Source organism: Polistes fuscatus, unplaced genomic scaffold (assembly GCF_010416935.1).
Source record: "Polistes fuscatus isolate 324 unplaced genomic scaffold, CU_Pfus_HIC Scaffold1, whole genome shotgun sequence".
NCBI lineage: Eukaryota > Metazoa > Arthropoda > Insecta > Hymenoptera > Vespidae > Polistes > Polistes fuscatus.
The window spans coordinates 10,505,638-10,523,538 of NW_025112997.1; the positions used below are offsets into that span (position 1 = coordinate 10,505,638).

Consider the following 17,901-nt stretch of genomic DNA (forward strand, 5'->3'; position numbering starts at 1 on the left):
TAGAGTGCTGTACCGAGATTTTCTTAATTTTTTTATTGTGTTAGAGCGCAACTGTGTCATAGGATGCCGTGTTGTAGGAGGGTTACCTGTACCTTGGTTTTGCAAATTACTATCCTTTTCCATATTTCTATCTTCTTCTCTATTTTAATATGTAACAATGATGAAGTAAGTTCTACAAAATTGGCGTTATCGGAAAATGTGTATTTTCACTAGACAATGATCCCAAGCATGCGGCCACAATTGTAAGAGGATGGCTATTGTGTAATATACTGCATGTGTTACATATACTCCAACGAAGTCAGAAAATTAACCTCATCGAAAATAAGTAAAATAATTTCAAAATAAGTAGCCATTACTCAGGGGTGCTTTCAATACGCTAAAGTAAAAACAAAAAGTTATATAATCATAGGCCCGATGTGACTTCGTTTTCGAATTATACCCGATTTTGTATTTTAAATACTTGTCGTTAGATCATTTTTATACGAACTTCACCTTGAATAAACGTCTTATCATTAAAAGAATATTGTTTAGACAGTATAAAAGAAAGTCGTACATGAGATAAGAAATTTTCTCGTAATAGTTGAAACAAACAGTCATTAAAGTTATATAAATTATGGATAGACAAAAATAGCTATAAATCGAAAACAAGGGCATATGATTGCATGAATTTTGTTTTATTATTTTAGCTTACTAAAAGCACCCTTTTAGTTATGCCCACATATTTTGAAATGCTCTGTATATACTTGCTTATACGATAATTTAATAGTCAATGTTCAGCAACTCGTATATTTAACTAATTTCTTTCTAAAATACATACACATTCTTACATATCTACCTACTATAACATATGTGTTCGATCATGCAAATATGATTCATGCTTGTCCGTGAACAGAAGTGAACAGAACAGAACAGAATGGAATGGAATAGAACGAGGGAAAGATAATTATTTTTTCACGATCCGTAGTGATAGTACTGTTACGTCATGACACCATTCGTCATGACAGTATGTGTGCACACTCGGAAGTTGATCATCTTGCAACCTGTATAAACAATTATTTTCTTTAATTATTTTCGTATAGCAAATGCAGAGTAGACAAATGCGTAGACGCGAGTGTTAAACATAGTACAGTTTTAACGACAGAATATCAAACTAAGATAACCTAACACGGCCAGCAGGCGAGAAGATATAGTAGTATTAGTGAAGTATAAAGAGTGTTGGTGCATTGCGCTGTAGCGCATTAAAAGTTTCCGTGCAGTTGTATTCGCGTCGTTGATACGTAACCGCGTAAAAGCACGTTATCGAATCTCTCTCCTGATTTTACCGGCAATCATTTAAAAACTTCATTCCACGAACTGTTTAATTCTCTTTTTGTTGTTATTATACAATAGAGAGAGAATACTAAAGATGACATACGCAAAGTTATTATTTGCGTTTGGAATTTGGATGATTTTGTGAGTGTATTATCTTCTTTTTCTTTTTTCTTTTTAGTAATAGTAGCAGTAATATCTTTTTCTTGTATATGGCTAATTATTGTAGAATATTATAGTACATTATTGCGCACCATTAACATTAATTTCACTGTCGTAATCGTAAAAACGAAAAAACTGTTGCAGGGCGAGTGAGGGTCAGACTAACGATTGGTTGTATGGATTCAACATGGATTTGAGCAAATTTCAACAACAAATACAACAAGGTGTTCATAATCTGCAGCAAAATATACAAAATAGTGTAGCTAAAACTTTGGCTGATGTTGATAAGGTTACTTCGAAAATTCACGCAGATGCGGCAGAGGCTGCTAAAAATGGTAATTTGATTATGGATTTTTATGCAAAAGAATATTTTGATATGTACAATAATTATTATTTTGCTTACTGCATTTTGCATATGTTACGTATATTTTAATCAAATAGCTTATGCCAATTATATGAGCTGTTTACATGCGAAAGTGATTAACTTCTTTTACGGATTTTTTTTTTATTTTAGTATCGAAAAAGTTAACTGATGCTTATATTTTTATATTTTATGTTTTATACAAATTTTTCTTAATAACAAGTCTTCATATTTTTAATGACAAATTTATTTCTCTGTTGTATAATAAATAATATAACAATGTAGTAGCAGTAAATTTATTGTTCGAAATTTACATATTTTTTGCTTAATTTTTAAATAGTTATTAACAACAAAAAACATTAATGGTCAAGAATAACAATTATAAATTACAGTACCGCGTTTAGTTAACAATAATGTAAATTGTATGTCAATAAGTCATTATATATATTAAATAATATGTCTCAAATGACACAATATGTGATTCCAGCGTAACTTTTCAGATATAATATTCAAAAATACTTGTGTAAAAATTAATAATATTTATTTACTTTTTATACTGAAAAAAAATTTTTTTCATTTATTTATTTAATTTTGTTTCTTGACTAATAAATTCTTTTAAACGTTGAGATACATTATAAATTATTTTTTTCTAAGTATTCAAAATGAATATTATTTTATTCTTTCTTCTATTTTATTTCACATTTCTTCTGAAGTTTTTGCGGGATATCAATTTTCTTTTATTTTCTTTTTATGAAGTTAATTGATTTGGCAAAAAGGAGCTCATATTTTGCTTAATTTTTTGTTTTTTATTTATCTCATCGTATTTGATTCTGATCATAAATAATAGGATAATTCATTATTATTATTAATTAGAATTTCACTAATAATATCCTGTAAAATGGTAAATTTAATTCTAACTAAATTCGTGGAATATTAAAAAATTTAACACTAGAAAATTATACTAAATCAATCATATAAAGATTGATTTTACAATTTTATTAAAAAATTAATAAGTAAAAATTTAAATAATAAAAAATTAAATATTAAAAATTTAAAAATAAGTTAAAATTTATAAGTTGGTGTATAAAAAATTTTCCATCACTTTTATTTCAATACTAAAGAATGAAATTTATCGATCTTCCTTTCTCTCCCATTCCTTTTTATCAAAGTTACATATACAGTCCGAAAAATCACTTTAACGAACTGAAAAATTCTAAATTTATTATTTACGAGTTTTCTTTTTTAGAATATTTTCATTTTACGGGATTACGTCAAGGTTATGTCAGGGTTTTCTTCTTGTAAATAAATTTTTTTGTTGACCTGTATATTATGTTAGATATACCGTAACCAGTTATTCTGACTGATTTTGTAGAAAAAAGTATACATTAATTGTTAATAGTTCTAGTTTTAAAAATGCCCAAAGCGATGGAAAGTAGACAAGAGTTAACAAAAAATTGACAGGAGTTAACAAAAAAGTGAATTTCAAAAATAAGTAACTCCAATTGAATTAGTGATATTCAAATTTAATGTAGTTATTAATTTGTTTAATAAATAATTAATTTTCTATGCAAATACTAAAAAAAATTCGATACGACACCTATTTAAGCCAATTTTTTCTTATTTTATAAGTTGGTAAAATAATTTTGACAGGTAGTTTCAATCAAACTTTGAAAAAAAAAATAAGTTAAAACTAGTTTAAATTAAACATGAATGACTTTTTTTCATATTTTTAATAACAAAGCAAGTACAGTATAATGTATATACAAAATTCATTATAAAAAGTCTCATTATAAAATATTAATGCATAAATGTTTTTATCAAAATCTGTCTAAGAGCATCTAGAATTAAAAAAAAAATCTTCCTTATCTTTAACAGTTTTACTTATTATTATAATAAATAATGAACATTAACACATATTTATATTATATAAAACATTACTCGAATTTATGTGTGTGTGAACATTTATCAATATTTTTAAATTAAATTTCAACAATAATCCTTAAATGGATTACAAAAAAAACTGCTTGTATAATGAAATCAAAACGTAATACTGAAACTATTACTTGCAAATTCAAAATTATTCAGTAAAAATTCAAATTCTAATAAAATTTATATTTTACAAATTTCACTCATTAAAATTCACAGTTTATTAGATAATCATTTTAAAATTAATTCAAATCCTGATTACTCTTGATCAATCTCGTTATCATAATGAAGATTCGACTTTAGGAGAATGAAAAATGAAAGAGATCCTTTCACTATCGACCGAGACCGCACGATCGATTCAAGGCTGCACGACGCGAACCGATCATTGGCGACCTCTTTTCTATCTTCGAACTTTGATAATATCAAAGAAATCTCGATTTAAAGTCAAGAACTTTTATTATCTACTTACCATGATTTTCTCGTAATATCCTGGAGGTGTCTGATATTCCTTATCTTTCGCCAAGATCTTTCTACGAATCAGAATTCTATGTGTGATTTATACTTTAACGCACGGAACTTTGTATAGCTGACCGATACTCATTGTCAGACTTTACTAACCTTTTACTGGAAACATTTCTAACCTTTATTAACTACTATTTACGAGATCGCAATCGTCAAGTATAATGAGAGTAATTTCATACCATGGTAATAAATAATTATTTCTATTTATTAAGTCAATATTTTTGATCAAAGATATTATATTAGTATTATGGAAAATACATATAAGACGGCAAAAAATATGACTCGATATTTCAAGGGTTAGTACTAACAAAATGAGTAAAAAATGTTTAATTAACATAGATCCTAAAACAAACCCTTTTGTTGCAAATTAATTTTTTTTATTCATAAATGTTCGATATCATAAGCAAGTTTTTGGACAATATATTTAATGTACACAGAATAATTTGCTTAGAAATGATCTAGTTTAAGAAATATTTGAAAGTTTACATTAATCTGTTATCTGTAGAAGTTAGAATTGTATTCAAATAAAAAGGTTATATATCAAATATCTATAATTTGTACATATAAGATAATTAACACATTTGCCGCGTTACCTATATCTAGATGACACCCAACAGATCAATAAACAGTTGAATAAAATTGGGCAACGGAAGTGATAAATGTGAAACGTTTGATTACTGCCATTATTTTCAGTTATAAATCGGACATTCTATATAATGACCTAATATATTTGCGTTTACAAAATAATCTTGGTAGAAAATAGCAATACTTTTTGCTAATTTTCATAATAAATTTTTTTTAATAGTTTTACATATATATTAAATACTTTTCTGTTATCACGCTGTATATAAATATTGTATTATAATTAGTTTATATAAATATTTTGTTATGTAACAAAAGCAATTTGATAATATTTTCAATAATATTAATATATTAGGTGTACAAATAAGTTTCCGCCGTTTTTTATTAAAAATTAAGTATTTATTCTTGAAGAATGGTAATTTTAAGGTTATTTAAAATACTGTCCATCACTTGCAATGACTTTTTCCCATCTCTCAGGCAACATTCGGATCCCACGTCGGAAGAACTCCTTGTCTTTTGAGGCTATCCACGAATCAACCCAATTTTTGGTATCTTCATATGATTTGAACCGCTGCTCCGACAGAGCATGTGCCATGGACCGAAATAGGTGATAATCGGACGGTGCAATGTCTGGTGAATACGGCGGGTGGGGTAACACTTCCCAATCAAGTGTTTCCAAATACTTTTTCACGGGAGCCGCTACATGTGGACGAGCATTGTCATGCAGGAGAATAATTTTTTCGTGTCTAGAATAGTATTGAGGGCGTTTTTCCTTCAGAGCTCGGCTCAATCTCATTAATTGTGTTCGATAGAGGGCTCCGGTGATTGTTTCGCTCGGATTAAGCAACTCATAATACACTACACCCAGCTGATCCCACCAAATACACAGCATGAGTTTTTTTCCGTGAATATTCGGTTTTGCTGTTGATGTTGACGCATGGCTTGGTAATCCCCATGATTTTCTTCTTTTTGGATTATCATAATGTATCCATTTCTCGTCACCAGTGATGATACGATGTAAAAAACCCTTTTTTTTATGTCTAGCAAGCAGTATTTCACTTAAGCATAATCGGCGTTCAATATCTCTCGGCTTTAATTCGTACGGAACCCAATTTCCTTGTTCATTAATCATTCCTAATGATTTTAAACGATGTGAGACTGCTTGCTGAGTGACTTCTAATGTTACAGCAAGTTCTTTTTGTGTTTGAGATGAATCTTCCTCCAATATTTTCTCCAATTCTGCATCCTCGTAAATTTTTGGCCTTCCACTGCGATCTTTGTCTTCTACGTCGAAATCACCGTTTTTAAACTTTTGAAACCACTCACGACACGTTTTCTCACTCAAAGCAGTCTCACCATATGCTTCTACGAGCAATCGATGCGCCTCAGCAGCAGATTTCTTTATATTAAAGAAGTAAACTAATATTTCCCGCAAATGACGCTTATTTGGCTCAAATTTGGACATTTTCAACTAAAAAGAATTATATTTTACCAATATGAAATCAATAATATTAATAGGTTATGTTGTTCTTAAACGTCCAAACTAATTTTTAAGCAGGATATCATCTGCGAAAGTTAACGGAAACTCCGCGCCGCGCTATCTACATTAAAACGGCGGAAACTTATTTGTACACCTAATAAGTAATATAATAATACTTATTATAAGAGTAGGATTTTGTCATAGCAACACATTAATACAGAGTGTATATTGATATTTTATTATAAAAATTGACTGTTTATTTAATATACGATTATACAGTTATTGTATTAATCAGTATAATACTCTAAAAAATATCTTATATTCAATATTAATATTTTATTTTAAATGATGAACATGTATTACAAATAATGAAAAATAATTAGAAGAGATGGTAAAAATATGGAATACACAATTTATTATTTAGTATGAAAGTCTCACAAAATTAATAAAAAAATAAAAAACAAAGCAATTAAGGAAGTAAGCCATGCAAAAATTATTATGTTATATTTGTTTAGAACTTTTAGTTTTATGACATCTTCTAAATGAAGGTAAATGTCGACTAATAAAAAATCGAGTAGAAATATAAAAACCCATTAATTTCACGCTAAATAAATTATAAAATTGTTACTTAAGCATTAATAGAAAAAGAAAGCAATTATTAACAAGACGAATCAAGCTATGCGTTTCTACTTTGTAACAGAATACATAAATACGAATAAAGCTTTCTGAGATGAAATTATATTTTCCGACGAAAGCATACTTAATAGCGTTGGTTCGGATGTACGTTGTTACGCATAAAGAAAATCTAATTCAGAAATGAAATTTAAACATTAAAGTTATACTTAAGAGAATAGCGGTACTTCCATAATGTTGTAAGAGTGTATATCTGCAAATAGCATTAGTAATCTTGTTCTTATAAACGGCATTTTCGATAAATATAAATAGGGGAGCTGATACGAATATCGGAAAACAATTTTATACATTTTGTTATTATATAAAAAGCCTAAATAATTAGTAATAATTAGTAATAAATGAAAAAATACAACGAAGAAATTTCATGAATTTCAAGAATCCAAATCTAGACTAATAGAAATTTGGGAGGCAATATAAGACAGTATTATTTCACGTTAAATAAATAAAAAAATTGCTAATGAAGCAATAATAGAAACATTTTATCATTGTTTAAATATAAGAAAATATAAAAAATAATATAATAATTAAAATTTAATTTATTTTACAATAATTAAATATGCAATGTGTGCAACTTATACCTGTACAATCATGGTGAGCTCATAATTTCCATGATAGATACTGAATCAAAAATTTGCCTTTACACTTTTCGGAAAGTTTCATGTCGTAAGATATGCACATTAAATCATTTTACTCTAGTTGGATATTTGGGATAGCCGAATGGTATAATTTAATCTGTTTTAGAACTCTTCTTCTATTTGTGTTACATTTGATTGCAGATTTTTTCGTATTGCAACATAGATTTACTTTAATGACGATGTTGTTAATATTGCATATTTTTGGTCAAGAATATCATAAACAGCATTTACATTTCCTGTAGTAAAGCTAAGAGTTGTGAAAACTGACGTGTCCGCCGATTTTCTCAATGAAATTGCGTTTGAATGACGACCAAGAAAACGACCCATCAATCTTCTTTCAGTTGTATTTTAGTCGTTTCTTCTTTAGTCGTTTAAAAAGGACGCCTAATTCTATTGTCAATTGTGAGTCAGTATACTATTAGTTTTATATCAGTAGCTTTCGTTTCAAAGGATTATGATTTTATTCTTAAAATATAATTGACCAGTTGATTTTTAAACTTATTTTCTAAAACTGCTATTCGGCTTAATTTTGTAGAAGCTACATTTTCTATAGTGACATCGTCATTAACTTTAAAGTACTAACGGGCTAGTGTAAATCGTAATACATCATGAAATTTTACTGCTATGAAGTAGCCAAATTCTTTGTTTCAACAGTTTTTACAGCTTCCAGCATATTTTATTCCGAGTAATTCTTTCTCAAACCTCTATTCTCCTGATTTAATTTTGTTCGTGTCATATAAAAAAGTCATTATTAAATTAATTTCATTATTTATAATGAATTTCCAAATATTTTTGTAGTAACATGAAACTGTCTCATATTGCTAGCAATCAAATATCTCATATTACTATCAATTTGCCATGTCACTTTTCTTATTATATCATAATCAAAACAAAAATCCTTTAAATATACATCTAATATACAGAAACTATGAATAATGCAATATAATTAACTTTTATCATTTAAAAAAAAACTTTAAATAAATTACTGTAAACTACCATTAAAAAACTCGTGTAAAAACTTTACGAGAAAACGAACGGATCGTAGAGCATCTAATTAATAAATGAACGACAAATGTCAACACCCATAGACTTTTCAGTCGTCATAATACTGGATGTCTGATATTTTTTCATATACACATCATGAATGTATTCTGTGCTCAAAAAAGTAATAAAAAATGTTTTATAATTATAAGTCATTTTCGGCTTTATTCACAAGGTTTGTCATAAGTTGTAAAAGTATCTAAATATACTGTTCAAAATGTTTTCCATTTACGTGCATACAAATTTGAAACCGCAGTAGTATATTTTTTCCAGTTTGGTGAATTGCTTGTGGATTTCTACTAATTTCTACACAACTGCATCTCTACTTCGTTATACTGTAACATGAAGTGTAGCTATCGGAGTTGCATAAACTTCTTGTTTTGATTTTTGTCATAAATAAAAATCAAGTCGAGAGATTTTCACGGCTGAGCTATTGTTTAAAGAAGAATACATTGAATCACTCCAAGATAGTAAGCAAAATACGCAGAACCACCAATTATTATCTTTAATCAACATATTTAGACAGTTTTACAATTTATGTTATAACGATTGGATAAAGCTTCAAATGACTTATATTTATGGAAAATTTTAATTTTATTTTTGAGTAAAATATGCTCACAAAATGCGTGCGTAAAACCTTAGACACTCTGTATAATTGATTATCTTTACCAAACTTATTAAAATTATGTAAAGGTCAAATACTTTAGTGTCTCATATTATCACCCTATTTCATATTTATAGCTTTTCCTGTGTATATTTGTAGAAATATATTTTATTCAAATTATAAAAGGTGTTAGTATAATAAGAAGACTGGCAATAGATAACTAAACAGACAGGAAATAACGGAAAATACTCACATTTACACAGTGTTCGCTCAAGACTTTCCTCTCTTTCACTTATTCGTTTCCTTCTCAAGCCTCGTCAGTCATTGCTTTAGGTCTCGACTAACGTCACGTTCAGTTATATGACTAACAAGAATTGCACATAAACAACTTAATTCTGTAACCTTATCTCTAATACACTTACAACTTAACTACGAGACTAATATTCTTTCATAACGTAATATTTATATGAACATAAATTACCGTTAAAGTGTGAAACCCGTTGATTCATGAAATAACTATCTAAAACATGAAATAACTATAATATCTAGTTAAAATATAAAATAACAGCACGATTGACAGAAGATTTGTTTTCAAAGAATGTAATATAATAGCAATAACATAATAATAATCATAATAATAACAGTAGATATGATTATGGTCTTACATTAGTATTGATGATAATAAAAGGAGAAGGATGGCATGAAGTGGAATAATGGAATATGGACAATATACATATAGATCAATATGTTTTAAAATATCTAGTCAGCATTTTAAATGAATAATCAGTATTAATACTAGGAATATCAGTATATATTCTATGTTAATATATGACTTCGACGCGACTCTAACATAACCCCTTTTTTTTGTTATTACAGAAGGAAGAATCTTACCAAGAACACAACCCTAACCTAACCAAATAGAAACGTTACAATCTATTAAACTTGTAATTAAAATAATAATCAATTACCTGTAGTATGCACCTAATAACAAAATTTAGAAGAATCTAGAAATGATGACAATCCAAGTCAAGGCTAGACTATAATTCTAGTAACCTTGCTAAAGAATTGCATATTATATACCTAGACGTTTATACAAGAGACATCTCAATGACATCCTATCACAACAATTTATATAGCAATTTTATGAATGTTTTCTAATGATGAATACATTTTTATACTATAAATATTTACAATGGTTAATCAAATTTAAAAAATATTTTTACAAGACAGATTATAAAGTTTTGTTGAGTTAGCTGAACAAAAAAACTGTTCTGTCCTTTTTCAGGACTTTTGTTTTTCATCTCTAATGTTTTTTCTCTTTCATTCTATTTTACTCTCACGTACATTTCCGAGTAAGTAATTCTTCATTGGCCTAATATAGCCTGACGAAAGAAGACCACACTAAACTATTTCTTTGCCTTTAACCTGAAGAGATCTTTTGTCATTTGAAAATGTTCATATCGACATGTTCTCTTACTTTTACCGCTTAGATAATATATTATAAATATACACATACACACTATGAATATATAATAACTTACAAAATCTTGCACATTGATGATAACTTATTTATTTGACCACAAATGTGATTTATTTATCATTGGTTGGCAAGAACAACAACAACAATAGGCTTGTTTAATCAATAAATCATAGCCAAAAACCTACTAACAAGGGATGCGTAGTATCTGATAATCTTAGATATTTTCAAAACTTTATACAGTTGTAGACAATACAATAGTTTAGGACAATACATTGCATCTTAAAAGTAAATGCCAAAACTCAACTGCTTTCAAGATATCGAAGTAGGAAATTTTACTAACATGTTTATATGTATACTAGTTACTTTCTTTTTTAATTTAAATTTTATTTCTGTATTTCTTATTTTCGGTTTTGTACAGTATATTATGTTTTATTCACTTTATTCTTTTTTCTAGAATTTCTTTTACTTGTATTAAACTGTAAAATATTTTTATTTTTATCTTTTTAAAGTATTTTATCATAATTTTATGAGAAATATCATGTGTGGAAAATAAAAAAAAAATCAAAGAAAAATAATTTTATATTGTGTGTCAAATTTCTTCTATTTGCAAATATATGTGTTATTTAATATACAATTATTAATTATATTACTTGCGTAATGAAAAATTTTGATTTTTTAATTCAATAAAAACGTTGTTCAATAAAAAAAAAATTATTAGGAAATTTAAACTATTAAAAACATCAGAATCTGATGTAGCCTTTGTAAAGATAAAAATATTTACAAGTAAATACTAATATTTCTTAAATCAAATCTCAAGCTATAATTGTTTCGCAAATAATCAATTAATTTGTTTTTTCTTTCAGGAAATTATGACAGTGTCATTAGTATAAACAATGGTGGTACGTTTATTTCAAGTGGTGGTTCTGGTACAGTTATCAGTAATGGTCCGGGTACATCAAAAATCATAATGTCAGGAAATCTTCCAAATGGTGACCCATACATCCGTGAAATTGAGGAAAAAATCATAGACAAAGTTCTTTATCATACCGAAAGGTTCTACAATAAGAAGACAAAGAAAGACAAGATAACCGGCTATACTCTGGACCTTAATGATCCTAACGCTGAACCCGTCCCTTTCAACAATCGGTCCTAATATTATCCTGACAAGGCTGCTAAATATGCCTGTAATTATGGCACTCGATGTAATTAAAAAAATTCAACAAATTGATTAGAAGATTTATTTTATAAAATAAATTAGAAAATTAATTTTTTCTTATTTAGATTAGTCGAGGGGTTTCTAACATTTTGGTTTTTTTGAGCCACATTTGAAAATAAATTGTTTTGGGTAGTACACAAAAAATATAACCATTCTAACGATAGTTGCAAAGCAAAACTGTTTAGTAAATATTGTACGATACGATTTTATGAAATTATGAAATTTACGATTTTTTTTATTGATACACATTCATTAAAGATAGTCTACGTACGTCCCATGGACCCTAAGCTGGACAGTTCTGAGTTAGTTCATTGTCATAATTACTAGCATAAATAATTGTCTTACTTATCTTAAACCAGAAAGAGAAAGAGTAAAAGAATTATTGTTATCCTTGTAACTTATATATATAATAAATACTTTTGGTTGTGCTTTTAATGTTAAACGCAAAATAAAACAAAACAAAAAACAGATTATAATAAGAACTATTAATAATTAAACAGTGAAAAGATGTTTTTTATTCTTTTAAATGAATTAGATCATTTATCCTCATAAATAAATTAAATTGTTTATCCTTTTGAATAAACTACAGCTGCTATATATGGTATATGTTACCGGCGAAGTGGGAAATGCCAGGCGTTTTTAGGCAATGAAACAGAAGAATTGTTATGAACTTTTCCTAGGCATTGTAGATAATACTTAGGTATTTTATAGAATACCAAATGCTATTTAGGCAATTTTGAGAAGAATACATTATCGGGCAACTGGCACACACACACGCGCACGTGCGCACGCACACACACACACCCACAAAAGCGATCATGGAGAACAGTAAAAAACTCAATTTTTTTTTAACAAATTAAACACCTTGACTGCTACACGAGTTTTTGTGCGCGGGTTTTTGTGAGCGGGTTTTTATGCGTGGGTTTTTGAGACTGTGCGTGCTACTATACTGTACGCACCTTTATAAACTGAAACTTACTCACTGCCGGTGTGTTATTATGTAGGGCCCACTATTATTTATCGTAGTAGAAGATTATTACATTTAGATCGATATTCACAGCGATCACTATGGAAAATCCTTATCTATTGTTTCTTATCATAGCTGAAGATAAGCACGTTTAGAACGAAATGTTTCATATCTGCATTCTATTGAAAATCATTCGAAACAAATTGGAAATTTCTTACTTTGCCGTTTTCTCATTTGGCATTCTACAGAATGCCTAGGAAATGTGAGAAATATCAATACATTTACCATTTTGCCGGTAACATATATATTATATGATTCGTTAATTACTCAAGTATTCCAGAGATATCCAGGGTAAGATATCCAGATAAATGAAAAAAAAAATAGTAAAAACTTTTGGAGTAACCTGTATAATAAGAAAAACATGAAGTAGAATTTTTTATAGCATTTGAAATAACAGTTATCAATAATAAATAATATGTATTTGAAATCATAAGATTCGTAAATTTCTGAAACTGTACGTCTTATAAGGGACAAATGGATTCTAAAAAATTAAGAGAAAACTAAAAAATAGTAGCTAAATGGACATGGATGGTCAGTGAAAGTTAAAGTTATGTCAAGTTGCATATTAATACAGTGTATTGTGTGCAGATTTCTCCAACATGGAGTCCTCTGGCGATTGTGATAAGCTATGATAAGGAAGAAAAAGGGTTAAATTAAAATAAGAAATAAAACACTTGGTTAAGCGAATACAAAATGTAATACTTTATTGGCTCGTCAGGGAAAAGCCTTGCGGCATAAAAACCCCGATTGATAAATTATATATAATAAAGAATGGCGTCCAACAAATGATTGGACACGTGGCTCACTTCTCGCTCGCTTCGATTGTATATAGATACATTAATAATATTATCGCTTTCGCGGTGATACACCTCTTGTTCGTATGTGAAAGTATAAGGGATACTTATATTTCGTTTATTTCATCTCTCGCTCGTATGTGAAAGTATAAGGGATACTTATACTTCGCTTATTTCGTTAGTCGTCTAACCATAAGATCTGTCGTCGTAGGCGTCTAGTAGAAGAATAGAACAAGTGTCTTTGCTAATGGACTTAGCAAGGCGTGCTTGGCAACGGTTTGAAGAGTGGGGAGGCGCGAATAACAACATTTCGATATTCTCTGAATAACTAGAAGCATGAATATAATCGCTTCGATATTCCCTAAATGATTGAGGCGCGCATTTTGAATATACGCTAAGATTCTACGATCTTAACGGATCGTACGACAGGGTGCATTTTAATATTTAAAAATAGCATTAGTAATATTGAAATAGCGTCAATACAAGTCAGAGTTATGTTAAAAAGTTGCATATTAATATCTTATAAATAATTTAAGCGTTAATATTTATTTAATAATAATAATAAAGAAGTAGATAATTACATACAGTGGCTATATAATTTATAATAAAAATTTCGAAAATTTGTTTAGCCAGTTTATAGAAGATCGTCATATGAAGAGAATTTAATCATCACATTAAAAATAATTATGAAAATCATTATACCGATAGTAAAATGAAAACTATATTGTAAGTTTTATTTATAATTATTATTTATTTAATAATAGCTTTTCTTGAAAATTCAAGAAAAGAGAAAAGATAATATATATATATTACTATATACATATTTATTTAAAGATATAGTTTGATAAAGAAAAATAGGATAAAATCGTAAATGTCTATAATTATCTAAATCACTATATAATCGTCGTATTTTATGCTACTTTAAACATCTTACTTTTGGGAATATTCTGGTTTAGACGCACGAATTTTAGGTGTTTTTTCGGATGCCATAAAAAAAAAACCAATAAATATTTTTACATTTCTTATTTTTATACACTCTCATGCACTCAACTCATTCATCACAACTCGACAAAAGAAAAGACAACATTTCCCGTAGCTTTACTTTTAGGAAAATCGGTTTTATCTATTATCTAGAAATGTAACTCTTCTAATAGTAATCGCTCTCCATTATCTACGTCTTAAGTTTTTTTTCTGTTCACATGAGACAGGAAACACTGCTTCCTGTTCACTTCCGAATTTCTCTTATTATCATACTATTGTCAATGATAATGCGTGTAATCTATTGGGTGATTGAATTCATTCTCACTTTTTCAAAAAAAAAAAACCAATCTTTGTTTCAATAAAATGTGCACGCGCGAAGAGAGAGATACATTATATTTTATTCAAAGTATTGTCCTACCATCCTGATCATTCCTATTGCTTTTAAACGTTTGCTAATGGTTAACCTATCGACATTTAGTGTTTTGGATAACCCTTTGAGCGTTTGACATGAATCTTTTTTCAGTAATTCCTTTAATTTTCATATTGAAACTTTTTCATTTGACTAGGGCGTTATTTTTCATTGACGTTAATTGTTATCTTTCAATCATCTAATTGCAAATTAATCTCTGCTAATTGTTTTAGATAGAGCATGTTCCCCATAACCCTTTACTAACAAATTATGACTTTCGGCGACAGATTTCTTAAAATGAAAGTAGAAAAGTATTATTTTTCATAAATACTCTTTTTTGGGCACGAAACCGGACCTAATATAACATACTGATTATTACGGGTAATTAACAGTATTTTCATATACACTAACAATCATTTACGGTCATATCGAAGCAGCACAACTACTAACTTGTATTAGTAAACAGCGAGAATAAATTTAACCACCTAATATAATAATTACAAGTAAAACTTTAAATTTATTAAATTTATATTTTTTATTTGCCTGAGAAGCTAGCCAAGGTATGCAAATAAAATATAATTTTTTTCTTTTAAAATACTCGGATTACTCTACTTCTAATCCAATTAAAGTTTGCCGACTTAAATTTTATAGACGAAAAAATAAAATTTAAACAGAAAAAACAAGGGACTGTAAAAGGAAGTAAAAATTACAATTGTAAAACTAAAAGTTTAAGGAGATAAGAGAAAGAAAAAAATACAAAACCTGGATAACTTATCCTTCTTATTAGTGATTCCGTTTTCATAAATATGCAAGTGGTTTTTGGCATGGTCGAAGCACCACTGTCGGTTAAAGGTTCGAAGACGTGAGAAAAGACGTCGAGTGGTAAGGGGTGCCGGACGTAAATTTGTTAAAAAGAGAGAAGGGCCGAGGTAATAAAGAATAGCGCGTCGCCAGGTGGAACGGTGTGCAAATTACAAGAGGAGGGTATTACGACGAGATCTCCTTTCGATGGGACGCGAAAACAAGACCGTATTCGGGCTAAGTTTTTCAAATGCAGACATTATGCATTTAAAACAAACGAGCGTGAAACCATGGGCGTAGTTTTAATGAATGAAACTATACGAAACTAATTTTATTAATAATTTTCCATGTAATATATTTATAGAGTAACAAAAAAAAGGGTTTAAAAATTTAGGATTATAGTTTATTAATTAAGGATTAAGGGATTAGAGTTGGCTACTATTTGCCAACATTGTTTTAATTAGTATTTTAAATTAAATATTAATAAAGTTAGTTTGGAAATATTCCTATACCAATCAATTTTACACAAATCTTTGAAAAATTGTTGTTGTTTATATTATTAACTAATTTTTTATTATAAATTCATAAATAAAGTTATTTAAATGTCCAGATGCTTCACGTATACCTATTTTTATCAACACGATCCAAATGATCCATCTTCAAAAAGTCATATATTTTACTATGTATGTATAAGAAAAAATTTATGCAATATAACAAAGACCATTTAAACAATAAGAATTTTTGACTCATAAAATAGCATTATAACATGAAATGGTCAAACTAAAAGTGAAATATAACATTCAATAAATTTTAACAATGTCGTAAAAATCTTACGCGTACTTGTCGCTAACAATAAGTTTAAAAGGGGTCATTTGAACCATTGTGGTAGGTGTTAATGTTAAACTCGTTATTTCATTATTATTCTTTTAATTTTCTACTTTTATTTATTTGGGCAGTATTTGTAAACATTTATTGTCGTGTTCTGTAAAATGCTCAATATATACATAATTCTTCTGTTCAATATAAATAATATTCATAAGTATTATAAATAGATAGTCAATATTCTTAATAGAGACAAGATTGCGTCATAATCGTGTTGGGATTGTGTTAGGGATACAACAGAATTACGTCAGAGTTACGTCAGTGTTACTCATCAATACACAATATATTATATTGATATTTTATTATTAATACTAACAGTTTTTTTATAAATCGATATAAAAATTTATATTCAATTGTAATAATAAATTATATATATTATATAGATGTAATATTAAATTATATAGGTATTGATCACGTATTTTAAATATTAACAAAAATTGTTTACAAATACTGACCCAATAATTGACATCTTTTTTATATAATACTTGTTTCATCATAATAATAATATTAGTATTTATTAAACTTCACTCCCACAAATTAAACTTGTTTTGCAATTCCTATTATATCTTATTTATTCATTCTTTCCATTCATGTTAACACCTATAATCACTCCTTCGTATGGTTCTTCTGTAATTGTCCTCCCATAATCTAATATTTATTGTTTCTTAGGCCTCGAATCTTATATTGCATATTTACAATCTCCTTTTTTTCTTCTATTTTTCTTTGTAACATTTTTTAACCAATCTATACTTTATCTATCCTTACTTCCGCTTACTATTTTTCTCAAACTAACATCACTTCCAATTTCCTTGTTAGATGTTCTAAATTTCGAGTAAACTCCTTCTCATATAAGTTGCAACTTCTTTCCTCTCTTACTTCTCAATGTCTATTCCAATTTTCTACTGTTACATCTCATTTATGCTATTTGCTTTGTCCTTTGTACGATTTACAAAAATATTCCTGTAACTTTATTGTTTTTATATAGAATATAAAAATT

The 17,901-nt window shown here is 28.1% G+C and overlaps 1 protein-coding gene across 1 annotated transcript; it reads left to right on the top strand.

Moving 5' to 3' along the window:
• Positions 1-986: 986 nt before the first annotated feature.
• Positions 987-12,510, top strand: LOC122521357. Its single transcript, XM_043642017.1, has 3 exons — positions 987-1,452; positions 1,615-1,805; positions 11,658-12,510. Exons 1-3 carry the CDS (start codon positions 1,406-1,408, stop codon positions 11,945-11,947), a joined length of 528 nt encoding a protein of 175 aa, XP_043497952.1. The 5' UTR covers positions 987-1,405; the 3' UTR covers positions 11,948-12,510.
• Positions 12,511-17,901: the final 5,391 nt, after the last annotated feature.

Excerpts from the sequence above, each read along its gene's own strand:
- LOC122521357 (XM_043642017.1), top strand. The coding sequence starts at position 1,406 with ATGACATACGCAAAGTTATTATTTGCGTTTGGAATTTGGATGATTTT. Across the intron at positions 1,453-1,614 it reads TTTGGAATTTGGATGATTTT|GGCGAGTGAGGGTCAGACTA; the intron begins GTGAGTGTATTA and ends AAACTGTTGCAG. Across the intron at positions 1,806-11,657 it reads GGCAGAGGCTGCTAAAAATG|GAAATTATGACAGTGTCATT; the intron begins GTAATTTGATTA and ends TTTTTCTTTCAG.